At 35.8% G+C, this 19,474-nt stretch overlaps 1 protein-coding gene across 6 annotated transcripts in view; it reads right to left on the bottom strand.

Moving 5' to 3' along the window:
- dbnlb (drebrin like b) overlaps positions 1 to 15,804 on the bottom strand; it is a 34,518-nt gene extending 18,714 nt beyond the window's left edge. For all 6 annotated transcript variants that reach the window (XM_039674710.2, XM_039674712.2, XM_039674713.2 and 3 more), the window contains exons 1-5: positions 15,564 to 15,804; positions 7,502 to 7,557; positions 4,691 to 4,803; positions 4,293 to 4,367; positions 150 to 296 (exon numbers count right to left, since the gene is read on the bottom strand). In XM_039674710.2, coding sequence (XP_039530644.1) covers positions 150 to 296; positions 4,293 to 4,367; positions 4,691 to 4,803; positions 7,502 to 7,557; positions 15,564 to 15,646 — 474 coding nt within the window. In that variant the 5' untranslated portion in view covers positions 15,647 to 15,804. The remainder of the gene's footprint in view (positions 1 to 149; positions 297 to 4,292; positions 4,368 to 4,690; positions 4,804 to 7,501; positions 7,558 to 15,563) is intronic.
- Between the last annotated feature and the right edge of the window lie 3,670 nt (positions 15,805 to 19,474).

Here is a 19,474-nt window from a genome sequence, read left to right as displayed (position 1 = left end):
TTGTCCTTGCTGAATATAAGTTTTACTTTTTTTTTTTTTTTTAAATCTTGCTGAATCCAAACTTTTGAACAGTACTTATACGCATGTTTTGGACTGGAAATAAAAGCTGCACTGGACGCTGCTCTGCTGATGATGTGCGTGACACTGACCACAGGCCCCTGCGGCCCGGCGTCTCTGAAGCGATTGGTCTCTTTGTGAAAGCTGTAGTTGGCTCCTGAGGCTTTAGCCACTTTCTGCATGATGGCGTCAGGCTCCGCGTCCTCCTCCGCTCGTGCGTTTATCGTCACGTGAGCTCCCTGCAGACACAGAGCCATCAGTTTAGTCCCACACACGTTGAAAACACGTTTTCAATACTCGATTAAAACATGCGTATGAAACCATCAGATGCAAGCATCAACATTTACTGTCTGATTTCAAACGAAACATACCCACAAACACGCTCTCGTTAGCATATTCATCAGCAACCTGTAGCTGTGTGTGTTAGCTCGTACTGAAAATAAACACAGCTAGCTTAGATAAACTACATTTTCTATGTCCTCCCCTCTTATGATGCATCATTTAATTTAAAAATTATTTTTTGACTTAGCAATTTTAATTAAAGGGATACTTTAGGATTTAGCATTAAACTTTGTATTTGTAGGAAAACTGTAGTATTTTCAAATTACCGTGCTTTCCACTCTCATATCCCCCTGAGACGAGAGATTTATGTATTTTTTTGTCTGGAAAAATCCTTATCATCATTTTGCATCATCAGACGATTTTTTTTGTCCAGAGGCTAAAGACTACAGTTAGTAGTCGGGTCAGTCCCGCATGTCCTCAACCCGCCCATAGAGGGCGATCTCACTCACAGAATGAACACAAGCCCTGCGTCCCAATTCGCTTGCTTATACTACGCCCTAAAAGTATGTACTCTTTTTGGGAAGAAAAAGTACATACTTTTGAGTGTGTAGCAAAAGAGTAGGCAAGCTTTGGGACGTACTATCACGTCATCTTTAACGGACGGCTCTGTCGCGTGCTGCGTGCATCCTGTCACCGTAAACTGGCCTGTCAATCATCTTTTCACAGTTAAAACCCTCCATTCAATCTAATTTGATTTCCTACCGTTTCGGAGCACGTTCATCTGCCAATCGTGGGTCTTTAATGCGGATACTTCCTCGTGTTTTGCTACTTGAATATAATGATGCATTTAAAAAGTAATGGCTAACGTATCCTTACAAAAGTTCACAATGCTGCTGCAGATGCAATATAATGTGGACAACATTGAATAAATTCATTTTCGTCAGGTTAGATACTGATAATTAATCACTCAAACCTCTTTATCTAAACCTCTCAACATAACCGCGGGACTCGCGCGACCTCCGTGTCTGTAGTTTAACACTTTTTACTCGTGTTTGTAGTTCTCTAACCGAATCCTCGTCCAACGCGCAATGGGTTGTGGGAAATATCAGCCGTTAGAGAGTGCATCGATCTACACTTCGGATTCTGACCGGAAAAAGTAGACCATCCGGGTATCTTTGAAACACTCATTTCAACATACTACGGTTTGGGACGCACTAATTCTATTTTCGAATACTATTTAGGAAGGATAGTATGCGATTTGGGATGCAGCAATAGTGTCGGCCATCTTTTTTAGGAAGCTAAGCTAGCAGGCTCTTGTTCTGTGGAGAAAGCCGAGTAGTCGGGGTTACGTCCTCTTTTTCCCGGACATATCCGGCCGTCGATGTCGGGGATTCAGCTTTTGCTTTCTGCAGTCGCCATTCATTGTTTACATGCACAGCTTTTGTTTCAGTCGAACTGAATTCGTTCTGATTGGTGAATCTGACTGTAGTGTTTACATGAACGCTAAACAAGTGATCGGTTGATGTGTGTTTTAACGTTGCTAAGAAGATTCCCGCTCCTCCGTGAGAGATACGAGACCGGTGCGTCTCACAGGTGTCGCTCATCGGTACTCATACCACTCGTCCCGCCCTCACTCGTCCGGCTCGCCACAGTAAACATGATGAATGGCGACTGTAAAACGCAAAAGCCGAATCCCGGACATTTTGGGCGATCTGGAAACACATTTTCGGGCAGACTCATCACGGAGACTCACTAGTAGCCTAGACTTGTTGTTTAACGACTGCGCTCTGTTACCGGTAGGCGTGGCCTCCTAGGGCAGCGAAGCAAGTGCATTCTGGGAGTTGTTGTCTTTCATCCGATTCCACATAAGCCAAAAATACATTTCCTGGCTTTTCTCAGCCTAGAAAGCTCCAAATTCACAAATAATATCAAATTTCTTCTACATAAATGACCCATTTTAAATACACATTCATGTTTCGTGAGGTGAAGTATCCCTTTAAAATGTCATAGCTGGATATTCCAGTCAAAACAACACTGGAACATACGACAATACTCTGCTGACGCATGTCAAACTTCAATTATTTGACACGCTTAAAAGCATATCCCATCAATGAACAACCTCGCAGCTCACAGTAGGTCTGTCTCTACAGGTTCACAGTCCACCTGAAAGTTATCATTAAAAACCAGTTCCCCAATGGAGAAAATAAATGGAGTTTTTACTTCCACAATGTGACAATTGCACTCTATTGACTGCAAGCTCACATTCGATCTCCCTCCATCCAATCAACAGCTGATGGATAGAACCACGCCACTAAAACTGATACAAATGCCCTCAAAGGTCAAGATATGAAAAATGCCAGTTCTTGTTTCTGTTTTATATTTATAACATGATATAATTAAGCAATATCACACAGGCAAGTGTGATATGAGCACAATTTCAAATGTGATGTTGCTTTCTTACAGCAGTTCACTAAACAAAGTTAACATTAAGTGACTTACATTTGTCCATATTTTGCCAAATGAAAACGGATAAAAAAAAATTAAAAAAAAAAATCACATTAGAATCGTTGCGCATCTCTTAGCAGCAGACAGTGGTGTTTCATTGCTGAATTAATCCATGTCGAGTGAATTATTCAATGACAATTCGAAGACTATTGGTGACCAAACAGATGATGAACCCCATTGAAAAAATAAATAAATAAATAAATACTATGGAAGTCAATGGGGTCCAACAACACTGTCTGGTTACCAACATTCTTCAAAATACCTTCTTTTGTGTTTAGCAGAAGAAACAAATTTATACGGGTTTGGAACAATATGAGGGTGAGTAATGATGACATAATTTCATTTTTGGGTGAACTATCAATTAAAGACCTACTGGCAGTTTTAGTTTTACATTTCTAAAATATAATTAAATGTCATTTTTCTACATTAAAAAATTAACACAAAACATAAGCAAATGTAAATCACAGTGTAATGCCTCTGAACTTTAAAGTAAAACTTGAAATAAATGTGTAAATCCAATGCCACTTTAGATGTACGTAGCTTCTGTACCACCTTTTGTTGATACTAATTTAATTTGGTAACAGCCCTATAGTTTAGTTTTAGTATTATTACTCTAATTGAAATGATTAAATTTAAGAATTTGACATAAAAGATGATCCATATGCTAAACCCCCTGCCCTTATAATGGAAATCAATTTAAGTGGGCAAAAAAACACCCCTTAAAGTGAATTTCTGTTGTAAATTTTGAACCAGCCATGAGACTTTTAGATAGTAAGAGCTTGTGGGTGGATGTTGTCAAACTCTGAATAACTACTACCAGCAAAGCCAAATCAAATGTGTCACTGTAGATATAGCCCATGATGTCATATCCTGTTGTGAGCCTGAAGTTCACGGGTCATTAACTCAATCACACTATTCACTAGGGGTGTAACGGCTCAAAAAAAAAACTTACAGTATCACAGTTTCAGTGCGGCTCTGTATGTGTTAAAGGCTCAGGACTACTGTCAAATAAAAATAAAGTGCAAAGATACACATGAGACAAGTTTATCATGTACTGTAGGTCTAACAGTATTTTTCAGGTACAGAAATTGAACGGAGTAATCAAATGTAAAATAACACTGCATAGTCTGTTTAAATAACATGTATTATTCCTTATTAAAGGTATAGTTCACCCAAACATTCACCCTCATGTTGTTCCCAAACCCATAAGACTTTATTTTCAGGACACAAATTAAGATATTTCTGATGAAATTGAGAGATTTCTGTCCCACCATTGACAGCTACGCAACTACCACTTAAAAATAAAGAGATAGTAAAACTAATCCATATGAATTTTTACCATTACACCAAAACTATTCACAATACCCTTCTTTTCAGTTGTGTGGGTATTGTGAATAGTTTGTGTAACGGTATTTTTACCAATATAAATAACAAAATGGCTAAGTTACCTTAAGAAAGTTAGCCATGGAGCTCACATGGTTCGCACACTGGCCTTTTCTGGCGTCTTTAACACCCTCACCGGTCTAAAAGAAGAAATGCAAAAAAAAAAAAAAAAAACATTGTCGTAAACGTGCAAATTATTGGTGGCCGATGTCCAAAATATTATGTAATTATACATCACGGTTATGGCATACATTTGAAAAAAAATAGTTGATATAATCAAATAACCAAGTGGAAATGCCTATTTTAAGATAATTCAGTGGATAAATAAAATATGGACCATAAAACGGTCCATTCATAAGTACATTTGACAGAGGCGCTTTACTGCAGCAATTGGGTCAGATAATCCCAAGGGCGTACAGTCCGGAAACCGTGTGAAGAGTTAGAGAGCGAAGGAAAAACTCACCCAGTTGATGAGGACGTATTTGGGAAGGCCAGAGTTGGGGTCTTTAACTCGGCAGAAAGCATACATGACCTTTCCACTGTTCAGCTCCTCGAACAACTCCTCCAGACCACCATCTGAAATCACACACTTCTGCGGTCAAATCGTTTCAATCATTCGATATAAAATGATAAATATGAATCTGACTGGATGAGCCAGTTCCACCACCCTTTCATTCATACAATACACATGATGTGATGAAGACTTTTGTAATATAAACCTAGCCTATTTTCCACATCTCAAACAAACTTGATGGAAAGAATTTTGTTGAATACTATGAATATGCCTATTGATCAATCATTGCAGCATGAAACAATTATCTTCTTCATCTAAACGTCAAAGTTTATCCAAGTAAAAGGATTATATTTTGTTTGAAAACATTCCAGATTAATATTAATGTTGTTTTCAAGTTGATATGTTTTCAGAAATGTCATAAATTTGGACTGTTTTTGAGCTCTCACAAGTTGAAATGAAAGTGTTCTTATAAATTTACATTTTTCATGAATATCGAAAGAAATACATATTTTTCTTGCATTGCAATGTTTGTTATTAATGAAAAATCTCTCAATTTTTTTAATAAAAAGAGATTAACATGGTAATAACACTTACATTCAAAACCTTTACATTTTCAATACTGACACGCTGCAATATTAATTTATAAGCTTATAAACAGACTCTGGACTGCAAAAATCATATGCATTATAAGAGTAAAAAAACTAAATAGATATATCATATGCATTATAAGAGTAAAAAAAACCTAAATAAAATGTAATAAAACTAAATAAAAATTAATGTTAATTAAAAAAAACTAAATAAATAAATCATATGCATTATAAGAGTAAAAAAACTAAATAAAATTTAATAAAACTAAATAAAAATTAATGTTAATAAAAAAAACTAAATAAATAAATCATATGCATTATAAGAGTAAAAAAAACGAAATAAAATTTAATAAAACTAAATAAAAATTAATGTTAATAAAAAAAACTAAATAAATAAATCATATGCATTATAAGAGTAAAAAAAACGAAATAAAATTTAATAAAACTAAATAAAAATTAATGTTAATAAAAAAAACTAAATAAATAAATCATATGCATTATAAGAGTAAAAAAAACAAAATAAAATTTAATAAAACTAATTAAAAATTAATGTTAATTAAAAAAAACTAAATAAATAAATCATATGCATTATAAGAGTAAAAAAAACTAAATAAAATTTAATAAAACTAATTAAAAATTAATGTTAATTAAAAAAAACTAAATAAATAAATCATATGCATTATAAGAGTAAAAAAAACTAAATAAAATTTAATAAAACTAAATAAAAATTAATGTTAATTAAAAAAAACTAAATAAATAAATCACATGCATTATAAGAATAAAAAAAACTAAATAAAATTTAATAAAACTAAATAAAAATTAATGTTAATTAAAAAAACTAAATAAATAAATCATATGCATTATAAGAGTAAAAAAAACTAAATAAAATGTAATAAAAGTAAATAAAAATTAATGTTAATTAAAAAAAACTAAATAAATAAATCATATGCATTATAAGAGTAAAAAAAACTAAATAAAATTTAATAAAACTAATTAAAAATTAATGTTAATTAAAAAAAACTAAATAAATAAATCATATGCATTATAAGAGTAAAAAAAACTAAATAAAATTTAATAAAACTAATTAAAAATTAATGTTAATTAAAAAAAACTAAATAAATAAATCACATGCATTATAAGAATAAAAAAAACTAAATAAAATTTAATAAAACTAAATAAAAATTAATGTTAATTAAAATAACTAAATAAATAAATCATATGCATTATACGAGTTAAAAAAACTAAATAAAATGTAATAAAAGTAAATAAAAATTAATGTTAATTAATGTTATTAAAATTAATTAATGTTACCATGTTAATCTCAATTTTTTTAATAAAAAGAGATTAACATGGTAATAACACTAACATTCAAAACCTTTACATTTTCAATACTGATACGCTGCAATACTATAAGCTTATAAACAGACTCTGGACTGTAAAAATCATATGCATTATAAGAGTAAAAAAAAAAACCTAAATAAAAATAAAAACCAGCACCCTTTAGTTTGGCCAGGGCTTCCAAACTGGGGTTCGAGAAACGCAGGGGGTCAAAAACTTAACAATAAATGTGAAATTCAAGTAAATAATTTTACAGAAAATAGACCAAAATAAAGCACTTTCTAAAAAATGCACTTTATATGTCCATTAACTGACATTAGAGAGCCATGAACATGCAAATGTGTTGTTAAATTATAAAGAGAAAATTCTCAGGGGTGACACCAAGTAAATGTCATATCAAATGTCTTGTAATATTATATTAGTACAAGACGTGCATACTCTTTTTATTGATTATTGGAGGCTTTTATCACATTACGGTTTCAGTTGTTTTATAAAAACAGTAAAACGATATTCCCACACAACACCCTTTTACCATAGTGAACATAAGTGCTTATGCACAGGAGCTTCTCATATATAGAAAGAGCTTCGTGTAGGAAGACAGATGTTCAGATGAATCTTGGCCTGTCCTTGACGGTCTGTCAGTTCACTGCAGCGTTCATGATTCATTCCCAGAACACACTGAACAGTGCAAAACAAGTCTGCGAGCTAGAGATGGACTTGAGCTAATACTGTGTGCTTGAAACGCTGTTTTATCTCCAACATAGCACATGATTCTAGTGTGAATAACCAACTCGTTGATCGCGTCTTCACACTATAACGGCGGAGGAAAACCCACCTCCTTTCTCCGCCAGCCGGATGTCATTTGTGTTTCCCTCATAGGTGAAGAGAGCCCTGCAGACACACAAGTGCAATGCATTACATAAAGACTTGGGGTGTAACGATACACGCATTCGTATTGAACCGTTCGGTTCGGTACGCATTACAAACCGAAGGATTCGTTTAAACCACCACAACATCAAATGGCAAACATAATGAAAGCGGAACGAAACTCATTAATTTGTGCTTCACGGACCGTTTCTCAGTCAAACGCATTCGAATTCGCCACTGAAGTAATAACATCGCTGCGAGATCTACTGAGAAGCATTCACATTTCCCCGTTATTAAAGGAGTAGTTCACTTTTAAAAAAACATTTGCTGATAATTTACTCACCCCCATGTCATCCAAGTTGTCCATGTCTTTCTTTCTTCAGTCGAAAAGAAATTAAGGTTTTTGATAAACATTCCAGGATTTTTCTCCATATAATGGACTTCAATGGGGTCCAAACAGTTCAAGGTCCTAATGAGAGTTTCAGTGCAAACTGTTCAAAGGGCTTTAAACGATTTCAGACGATGAATAAAGGGGCTTTCACACAGGACGCGGTATGCGCTGCACTATGAAACCCATTCATTTCAATGGCTTGCGCCGCGCGAAGACGTTTTGTTGCTGCGTCGACAAAAGCGCAAGCGCAGCGGTGCGCACCATTGACTTGCTCGCGCGCACGCCGGGGTCAAAGTTCAAAATAGTTTAATTTTTGCTGCTGCGCTCTGTGACGATTATCAGTGCGGCCAATAGAAACGCGACATGGAAACAAACACGGAAATCAAAATGGATGAACAGCTTGTACTGTCGGAATTTCCTGAGCTGTACGATACAATTTTGAACACAATTTTAGACATATCTCCATTCAAGTTGGCTTGTCAGGTGTGTTTTGACATATATGTATAATTTCTTCGTTTGTTATTTGAATAAATGTGTTATTCTAAAAAAGAACTGAGCTCATGATTCCTGTGTTGATTTCGATGTTATATGCGTGTACACGCACACACATATATACATATATATATAATATCATTCGGCATAGCGCAGCGCAAATAAACTTGTATCTGAAGGGCAACGCTCAACCCCGCGGCCAGTGCAGAGCATACCGCGTCCTGTGTGAAAGCCCCTTTAGGGGTCTTATCAAGCGAAACAATCGCTCATTTAATAAATAAATAACAAAGTTTAAGTTTTATAAGCACAAATGATCACCTTGCTCTGTTCTGTGATGTGGGTTTGTGACTCTCCTGTTCGAACTCGTTCATCAAAATGAATAAATCTTTCTTCAAGTCATTTGGTTCATTCAATGAACAAAATGACTCAACAAAATGTGTGCTTATAAAACTTAAATTTTGTTATTTATTTTTTAAATGGCTGATCGTTTCGCTTGATAAGACCCTTATTCATCGTCTGGTGTCGTTTAAAGCCCTTTGAACAGTTTGCACTGAAACTCTCATTTGGCCCTTGAACCGTTTGGTTCCCATTGAAGTCCATTATATGGAGAAAATACTGGAATGTTTTCATCAAAAACCTTAATTTCTTTTCGACTGAAGAAAGAAAGACATGGACATCTTGGATGACATGGGGGTGAGTAAATTATCAGCAAAACTTTTTTTTTTTAAAGTGAACTACTCCTTTAATAATGGATTAAACAGCGCTGATGTTCAAACCATGAGAAACATTAGCCGCGTTTCCACTGCCGGGCTAGGGCTGGGCCAGAGCTAACAGCGAGCCGGGCCGAGCTAGTGGCCTCGGGCCTCAAGCACCGGGCTTGCGTTTCCACTGCCGGGCCAGTAGCCCCACAGCGCTGCCCCAGACCCCACCCCTAACACGCCTTTCAGGATCAAATGTCATAAAACCCAACCCATTTCAGCGGGTATTATGAATTAATTTATTTTTTTAAATTAGGAAGATAGCATGTATATTAACTCAACTGCCGTAGTGGCTGCAATAGTGTCCCGAGACCAGTATACAGGCGATTCTCCATTTCAAGCAGCGATTTTTTGCGCGATATAACAAGTAGGGCTGCGGGCACGTTTTCAAGTTATTCATTAATCGTTAACCGAGGCCCATCGGTTAATACTCGGTGCATAGTGTGCGCGCCGCAACCTCGAGATACAGAGTAAATTTTTAACACCTTTAATAACTGATTGGACCCCATTTGAAACGAAATTAATTTATAGAAATAAAACGCAGCAAGTACGGAGCAGTTAAAGCCCCATTTCCATCACCCTTCAAACTGAAATTGCCAATTGAAAATAAGCAAAACGTCCATTTCACAAAAACTCCGTGTCTGCAAATAATAATAATAATAATAACCATCATCATCATTATTGTAACATTTTATTAGGCTGCATATGTAGAAGACGCCTTTATCCAAAAAAGGAACAGAGCACAAATAAACACAATATTTTTGACAAATATCAGCGCATATCCAGTGTGTGTGGAGCATGCACTGATGGCTGCGAGACGCCCATGTGAACAGTTTCATTGCATTTCTTTCAGTGGAAACAACTTAAAATACTCTTTAATTTCTGGTCATACAGAAAATAATAATACATTATTCGCAAATAAATTTATTTATAACAAGAAAACGTTGTGCTTTAACAATTAATCAAGGCGCGCTTCATGATCTCCGTGAACTGAAGCGCGAGACCTGAAACAGCCACCGCATTCGAATTTGTTCGTTTTAAATTGGACATTTAAAGCTTTAGTCTACAGGGGTTATATCCTTTGTAGATTAAAGCTTTAAATGTCCAATTTAAAACGAACAAATTCGAATCGAAAGCCAATATCTTCTATGTTTATGTAGCTTAATTTCTCTCTAAATGTGAATCCGGAGATGGAGATATGTTTTTAGCCGAAAATCATTTAGAAAACAATAGTTTATTAATAAACAATTAATGCCTCGTTATTTTATATTATTTTATTACCAGACACATTTATTATAGCCTATAAATCACCCATAAATCCCCTTTCTGTAGGCTGTGGTTACGGCTCTTCTCATTCAGCACTGCGGGGAAAATATCATTTCCAGGTTCTAATTTGGCCTCAGAAAACCAGTAAAATATATATTTTTTTCATATTAATTTGTCAAATATTTTAAATGTTTAAGGGGCAAAAAAATCAAACAAATATCTGAAAATTCGTCGATATGTAGCTATATATAGCCCATATATTGTTGCGCAGCATTTGGCATAGGCCTACAGTTCAAATTAAAATGTTATGCAATTTTAAACGGTTAATCGGTTAAACATGGACACCCCTATGTGCATCTTGCTTCAGATCATAACGTTCCATAACACCGATAAACTCCGCCTTTTACCTTGAGCACGCCTCTAGCCCGAGCTGGCCCCCTCTGGCCCAAGGTATTCGACGGGCCAGAAATCCTGGCCGTTGGCCCTGAGGAAGCCCCGATCAAGCCCCGGAAGTGACAGTGGAAACGCGACTGGCCCTGGCACGCACTAGCACGGCCCGGCAGTGGAAACGCGGCTATTGTGCCATGAATTAACTAGTCATAGGCTTTAAGTTCACAATCAGGAACATTCACCATGGATTTACTGTAGTAACACTCACTGTACTGTAAGTTGGGTGAAATAGTCAAATGCTTTCAATTATATCAAACATCTTTTCCCAGCACTTCAAAACTCAAATATTATGTTTTGCTCATCTTTCAAAGATGTTATAAAACTAAAAGTTTCAAGATGTAGAAAAACTCACATTTATTTAAAACAAATTTTTCTTTTAATAAATAGGAAATATCTCTGGCATTTCTTTCTTTTTGCTGTATTGAAAATGTACCGTGACACCACTGTATCGTATCGAACCAAACCGTGAATCTCGTGAACCGTTACATCCCTAATAAAGACCCAAATATATTTCAATTTCAATTATTTGAATTTGAACAAAACAGGCCAAAACTAGTTTGTTTGGCGTCCGAAACAGCTTGCCTTTCTGGAAAAGTTCACTCTGGCTGATAAACACGTCACTGGTCTTAATACTGTAAAGCTGCTTGATTTAAAGCTGTCTAGTGCTATAAATAAACGTTATATGACTAAAATAACCAAATAAATTAAAACTGAAATCAAAATGGTTAAAAACTAAATAAAAACAAAAATGACAAAACCACTTAAACTTAAATGGAAACTAATTCAAATTATCTCAATGATACTGAAAAAATTACGTATGCACGATACATCGGCCACGATATCGGTATCGGCCGATATCCGTTCATTTTCAATGTTATCGTTATCGGCCTGATAAGAAAATGTGTCTGATATATTAAAACCAATAAATAATGGATTATTTCCTTCAGCTGAGACGCTTCAGATAGTTTTGAATTGCTTGAAATATAATTGAAATCACTTCAAAACAGGAAAATAGAGTTCAGTGCAACATGTGCAGCGCAAATCTGTCGTATAGGCTACATAAAATTAAAACGAGAATCTTATAATTGTGTTTTTTGGACGTAATTTTTGTAATCAGGCTCTCAAAAATGATATCAAAATTTGGATTTAGATTTATCGGCCAATATATCGGTTTTCAAATATAAGAATTAATCGGTATCGCGCAAAATTTTTTCATTAGTTAAAAATTTCCTGCCAGTTATTTGCATCCCCAACTAAAATAAATAACATTTTGTCGCTGAATGCAAAAGGGAGAGTGTTTGTAATATGAGGAAGGTTGAGGTGGCGCTTTATACTGTATGTGTGTGTGTGTGTGTGTGTGTAAAATCACTTTTGATTCTCTCGCTAAACAAAAGGAAGCTGTACCAACTTCCTCTCTGAAACACTGAGCCAAGCCAACTCAACTCTCTCGACTGTCAGAAACAAGAAGTGGAGTAATGAGAAATAAGAAGTGCAGTAGTCTTATTTCTAGAAGGGCTCACAGGTCAGATCGTCCGGTGACATTCATGCTCTGTTGTGGTTTGATACGGAAACGAAAGTCTCAATTGTTACGACGCAGCTGCTTCTTTTATAGGCGATGTTGAGTTGCTGCTGACTCAGGAAAACCGCTGGTTTTGTGACAATGTCTATCAAAAACACACTGAGCTCTGAAACAGCAAACACTGCAGCCCATTATAAACTCCTCCATTTCATATACAGGGGTTAAAGTGAAAAAAAAAAGTGTATGGGGGTTACTTCAATGGCACCATTAATTTTCAAGTGTTACAGCATATCTTAATGGCATTTTTTATGAATGAAAGCCAGTATCCTAATATTATAGCTACTGATATCTCGATGTAAATGATTTACAAAAATTTTAACGTTAGGCCCCCACAAATTTTAACGTTAGGCTTCAAAAACTGTAAAAACGTTTAATTTAAGTGAACTGAAGACAATCCTCATTAAAGCCATAACAAACGTCATATTTAACTGTACCATACAAAAATTGAATATGGTTATAAAACCAGTCCCTCCAGGATTTCACGATTTTTTTTTTGGTGATTTTTGCGATCAAAATGACTGATTTTGTGGTGGTAATTTCCAAAAATTTGTGAAAAAATTTGCGCTTTATATATAACATTTACCATAATAGTATTCAGTCCTTCCAGAAAAACGCTGAGTTTTTTTGTGATTGTTGCGGGCAAAAATTGATTGATTACGCGGCCCGTTTTCTTTAAAAATGCGATGGAATATGCGGGATATTTATGCAATTTTATGCAATGAAATTGCAGGAATTTGCAAAAATTTAGGGAACTTGCAAAAATTGCGGTTTGATGAAAAAGAGAAAAAAAGTGATTCCCCCAACATCCTGTTCTCACTCGGCTAATGTAAGAGTCATTTCTTATTACTTCCTTTGATAAACAAGCATACTACATCATAGAAAGTCCTGGGAATATTTAATTTCTCATCTTGTTTTATTTCAGACTGTAAGGAGTGTAAATAAGGTGTGGCCCCTTTAAGAGCTGCGCGCTCCCTGTTGAACTCTCTGCAGTGTTATATGTGCGCCTCGAACACCCCGTGTGTGCGGGTAATTTCTGTTTGATGCTGCTTCTTTTATCTTATGTTGTTTATTAAGTAACGATGTGACGGTAGAACGTGTAACAGACAGTTATACAAGTTCGATTTGTGAGATCAATCGCCTCCGCGAGTCTGTCTGGCGTCGCGTAATTGCGTCACTTCATAACGTTCCCATGGAAACAGGGGGAAATGGCTGCTCTTGTGTGAAGCAAACGCAACATTTTTCAACTTTCTGCTAAGATACGTGTGACTTTTTTTGCAACGAAAATGCGAGGATTATGAAATTATGCAAACCCCGCATATTTTGCACGGAAATCAGCAATTTATGCGGCGAAAGTGCGGCGTATTTGAAAAAATGCGGCCCCCGCATAAATATGCAGACTTTGGCTGATTTTGCATTGAATTCAGCGATCGCATAGTCGCGTTTTTCTGGAGGGACTGTAAAACAGTCCGAAATTAAATATAGATTAATCCTTATCAAAGCTACAAGCATTCTTTAGTCAAGTGCAGTTAGTAATTTTCTGTTTCCTCTGTTCTTTAGATTAACTTTACTGATATACAGAATTAATGGCTCCTGTCACTTTAAGATCTGCTGCCGGTAAGATTAAGATTACATAGGATTTTAAAGTCTACATTTCAGACCCAACTGTAGATATATTAATACAATTTAGTGACAGAAAAAATAGATACCATTTCCGTTTACTGGTCACGCATGAACAATATGATGTCAATAATCTCAAAATTGCCGAAAATCAGCCATTTATTTGCCCTGTTATGTGTAACGGGGCAAAAAAAGTACAAAACACCCTAACCCTAAATCTGAAGTACTCAAGCATAACTACCATTCAGGTTTTTTAAATGTTTTTGAAAGAAGTCTCTTCTGCTCACCAAAGCTGCATTTATTTGATTAAAAAATACAGTAAAATCAGTAATATTGTGAAATATTATTACAATGTCAAATAACTGTTTTCTATGTGAATATATTGTAAAATGTAATTTATTCCTGTGATCAAAGCTGTATTTTCAGCATCAGTGTCACATGATCCTTCAGAAATCACTCTAATATGTTGATTTGATGCTCAAGAAACATTTATATGATTATTATTAGTGTTAAACAGTTGCTTCTTTATTTGTGTGTGTGGAAACAGTGTAACATTATTTTTAGGTTTCTTATTTATTTGAAACAGAAAATTGTAACAATGTATTTACGGTCACTTTTGATCAATAAAAGATCAAAATCTTACTGACCCCAAACTTTTGAATGCTATTGCACGTTTGCGAAACTCAAGTGTCTGTATTGGTGTGATTTTTCCCAAATGATGTCAGATCTCTGGGTAGGATGATGATGTGTAATTAATGTAGGTCGTTTATAATCACTCTTAATTTCGAAAGCGTTTTTGATCCAACAGCTGATCTCGTCCTCATTCTCACTTCTGTAAAGGAAGTTAAACTCAAGTGCTTGAAGGCACAAAGCTACAGGACTTTGATCTGGCATAAACCTGTCAAACATTAATATTGTTTCCGTATGACGAGAAGATCCGTATAGCAACTGGAGAAGGAAGTGTCTTGACATTGACTATATTTCAACTGCTTTTGATGTGAATCTTGCATGTAAACCCTGGTCACAAATAGTGGGCAGGGATTTCCCAACCCAGCATCCATATATGGACAAAGATTACAGGAAAATAAAGAGGTAGGAGTGTTTCAAGAGAAGTGCACTTCTCCAAGCCCATGTTATCCAAAAAGTTGGGGTGCTTCTGAACTGATCTCATATGTGCAAAGCAGGTCACAGCACGAGCATCTCTTAACTAACATGAACTTTCCTTCATGTTTTTTTTGGCCTAAAAGCAACAGTGAGAGGAAATCATTTCTGGATGATTCAGTGTGTGTGAATGCTTGATGGGTTCACAGGAATAAAGTGCAGTGATCTCGCGAACATCATGTTAATGGTCCAAATGAGCAGTTGAGATGATTTATGATGGTGATCAACACAAAAAGGGTGTTTAAGAAGCCAAAGCAGACGCTAACAAGCTAAACATGAGGATGTCAGTGAGTGTAACGGAGTCGCTGCTACTCACCAGTTAGTCTCAGACTTCTCATCCACAACCTCGTTATAGGCCGCGGTAAGAGCCGGGCCGTTTTTGCTCAGGTTCACCGCCATGATGTGTCGATCTGTGGGGGTTTAACCGTCCGACTCCGGGGACAGGACACTCGGTGAACTCCAGTAACGGTAGATTTGGATCTTTCTCTCGGTTCTCAGTAGACAGGAAGCTCGCAGAGCCACATCACGTACACATCACTCCTCCCTGGAGAGACGTTACGAACCCTACTATGGTTAAGGCGGAGCTCATGAATATTCATGACGCAAAGTGAGGTTCGCCCAATAAGCGTTGCTGATTTGCTGCAGAGCTGACGCTGGAATGTGGGCGAACGTCTTCACTTTTTGTTCAATAAAATATCAAATTTTTGAACGCTAGTAGTGCACATTGATTTTTCCCTATTTGCCAAACTCAAGTGTCTGTATTACGTTAGTGTAATTTTCCCAAATTATGACAGATCTCTGTGTAGGATTGTGTAATTAATGTACATTATTCATAATCACTGTTAATTTCTAAAGCGTTCAAGCAGCGAACTGATCTCGTACTCGTTCTTGATCTCGTTAAAATAAATAATACACAAACAAATCCTATGGTCATTGGGGCACAGCTCATGAATATTCATGACGCAAAGTGAGGTTCGCCCAATAAGCTTTGCTGATTTGCTGCAGAGCTCACGCTGGAATGTGGGCGAACGTCTGCTTGCGAATGGTGATTCGCTTTATTATGAATATTAATTAGGTTATTCGAGTTCTGAATGTTACCAAGCAACGTTAAAATTACACATTTGCTAAGCCTTTGTCATAGTAGAAGTTTTAAATGAAGAGGCATGCAGCGACATCTGCCGGCAGACATGAAAGTCGCACGAGGACACTTTTATTAATCCGCCTGTGGTGAAAATCAAGATTGTATTGTTGTTTATACATCTATTTGGTGCTTTTATAATAAATTCTTTAAGAAAAACCATGTGTAAATTCATAAGTCGACAGCATTGCTGAGTGTTTTCTCCTTAAAACTGCAGTGAATCAAAGACAACGAAAGACATTGAAATCGTTGGTGTTTCTGACGTCACAAACGACCTTGTAACCAATCAGATCAAGGTGTGATCTCGTCAACTAGTGGATCTCTGAGCTGAGTAAGTGGGCTCATTTGCATATTGGAAAAATAAAGACCCCCTTAAAAAGATCCCATAATTTAAAAATCCATAGAAAAGGAGCCCCAAAAAGTGCATCCATCCATCATAACAATAATTCACAACTCCAGCAGGGGTTAATAAAGGCCTTCTGAAGTGAAGCAGTGATTTTGTTTTGTACGAAAAATATCCATATTTATAATTTTAAGAGTAAATTATGGGATTTTGGGTGAACCAATCCTTTAAGGTCATTAAAAAAAAATTATAATCATATTGATACAAACCGTACACGTCTCAGAACAAGCTTCATTTTATATTGTGCCAAATAATATTATTTATTAGCAGTAATAAATAAATAAATAATTTTGATCTGAAGGTGAAATATATGGCCTGGACATGTTTTTTTCTGAGATTTACCCTCCAATACATTCTGTCAATGAACAGTGCAGTAATATCTGGTGTTCATTCAATAAATCCAAGAGAAGGCATTAAACAAAAGGAGCTTTATTCACTAAAGTTGACACCTTGGAGGTTAGTCTCAGCTGTACCGAGTCTGATTTCACGAGGAGAGAGCTGGTTAGATGACAGGGTTAAACAGTTAGCAAGGAGAGGTCATTATGGCTCTGTGTACGTGTGTGTATGCGATACACAAAGTAGTACAGTACCAATCCACAGTTAAAACACAAAGGAAACAGTACAGTATGTTGCTTATACATTGATGGTTAAGGCTAAGGTTTTATTGAGGGACTTGGGGAAGGTGCGAGAATGGAAAAAGATCCCTGATATCTTGCAAATAGCTGCGGAAAAAGGTTGAAGCCTATCAGAGTGCAAAGCATGCTATACTGCCTTTACTGTAGCACAATCTCAAAACTGATTCCAGGACGACTGCATTGGAGCTGATGACTGGAAGACCACAAATAAATAGCAAATAAATAGACAAACGTAACATTCTACAAAGCGGATGCACAACCACGTTTACAAGGGAAAAGTTGGCATCGAATTTTACATTCCATTCAATTTAAGAGAAAAGAAAAACTCAAATTACGCACCGTCATGTTTCGCGTTTCAATGTCCAAGCTGCTCATTTCCATACGAGACACGATTTCCAATAAATATTAGTTTGGAATAACATCATTTATGGCACTTTTTGAATGGAAAACAAAAATTCTCCTTTTGTGTTTTGCAGAAGAAAGTCATCAAATGGGGTTTGGAAAAACATGAGGGTGAGTAAATGATTGCAGAGCTCACATTTCATCCTTTCCACAAGACACAAGTATCATTCCCCTTGGTGATAGTACACACATATGGTGCTAAATATGATCATGGCGATATTTAGCCCTTTTCAGGGAGTGTGAAGAGCAGCACCAGAAAGTGATGGTGAGGAGATCTTCGGTTCACACTTTCTTTTGCGTCCCGATCCCGACGCTCCGGGGCTTTTCTTCCGAGCTCCAGTGCAGATTACATATCTTTCGTTCTGCTCCGTGTAAACATCTTGATCATCCACCTCGAGATAGGCAGCCATGAGTTGATGAGCGTGTTTTTAGAAAACAAAAATCAATTTACAATAAAAGTACTTCAGTCCAGCACCTGCGCCGGTCGTACATCAAACGTACCATCTAGTCTGTCAAAAGTTAGTAATATTAGTGAGTACATGAACAAGAGTATCTAAAGATTGTTAAGGATTACACTCTTGTAGACAGATAAATGCTAAAAAGCCGGAAAATATTGCATTCATACGCTATGACGTGCCCTTTGCCTGCAAATTCGAAAGGGGCATCAGGGCTGTCAAACGATTAATCGCGATTAATCACAGTTATTCGCGATTAATCGCATCCAAAATAAAAGTTTGTGTTTACATAATATATGTGGGTGCACTGTGTATAATTATTTTGTATATATAAGTACACACATGCATGTATATTTAAGAAATATTTTCATGTATGAAGAGTTCAGATGCAAAAGCCTCTAAATGCCATTTGAAATTTTCTTCTTTAATGATGATTTTTATCAAACTTGTATATTTAACTCCAGTAATTTCACTTAAATAACAATTAATAGGTAATTATCATTGCCATTTAAGTGAAATTACTGAACTTAAATATACAAGTTTGATAAAAATCATCATTAAAGAAGAAAATTTCAAATGGCATTTAGAGGCTTTTGCATCTGAACTCTTCGTATATAGATTTATATAAAATTTATATATATATATAAATTAATATATAAAATATATTAATATATAAATTAAATTTATATATATATATAAATAAAATTTTTCATATATATACACATGCATGTGGGTGTATTTAAATATATATATACAAAATAATTATACACAGTGCACCCACATATATTATGTAAACACAAACTTTTATTTTGGATGCGATTAATCGCGATTAATCGTTTGATAGCCCTAAGGGGCATAATTACATTTGGCAAAAATGGTGGCATTTCTTTTTCTTTTTACACACACACACACACAGTCATTTTCAGCATTTTGCTCCCTTTTTTTTCTGCAAGCAAATTGGGTGAAGTATAAAAATCTGTCTTGATTCCTAAAGCAACTTTACAATACTTATCAAAACAAATACTTACACATCTGTCGTATCATGCACATGCGGCTGAGGTGAGTTAAAGTTAGCGGGCGTTCGCACGGGACAAGCTCTCGCAATTAAAAGCAAGAGGAATATTTCGGGAATATGCTGTAAATATGCTATATTCCCCAGGGTTCATCTTTATCCGCTCGAAACACACGATCAGA

The sequence above is a fragment of the Pimephales promelas genome, chromosome 14 (assembly GCF_988280905.1).
Source record: "Pimephales promelas chromosome 14, fPimPro1.hap1.1, whole genome shotgun sequence".
NCBI classification, from domain to species: Eukaryota; Metazoa; Chordata; class Actinopteri; order Cypriniformes; family Leuciscidae; genus Pimephales; species Pimephales promelas.
The sequence above is the reverse complement of the archived record's forward strand: the minus strand, read 5'-3'. Positions and strand labels throughout refer to the sequence as shown.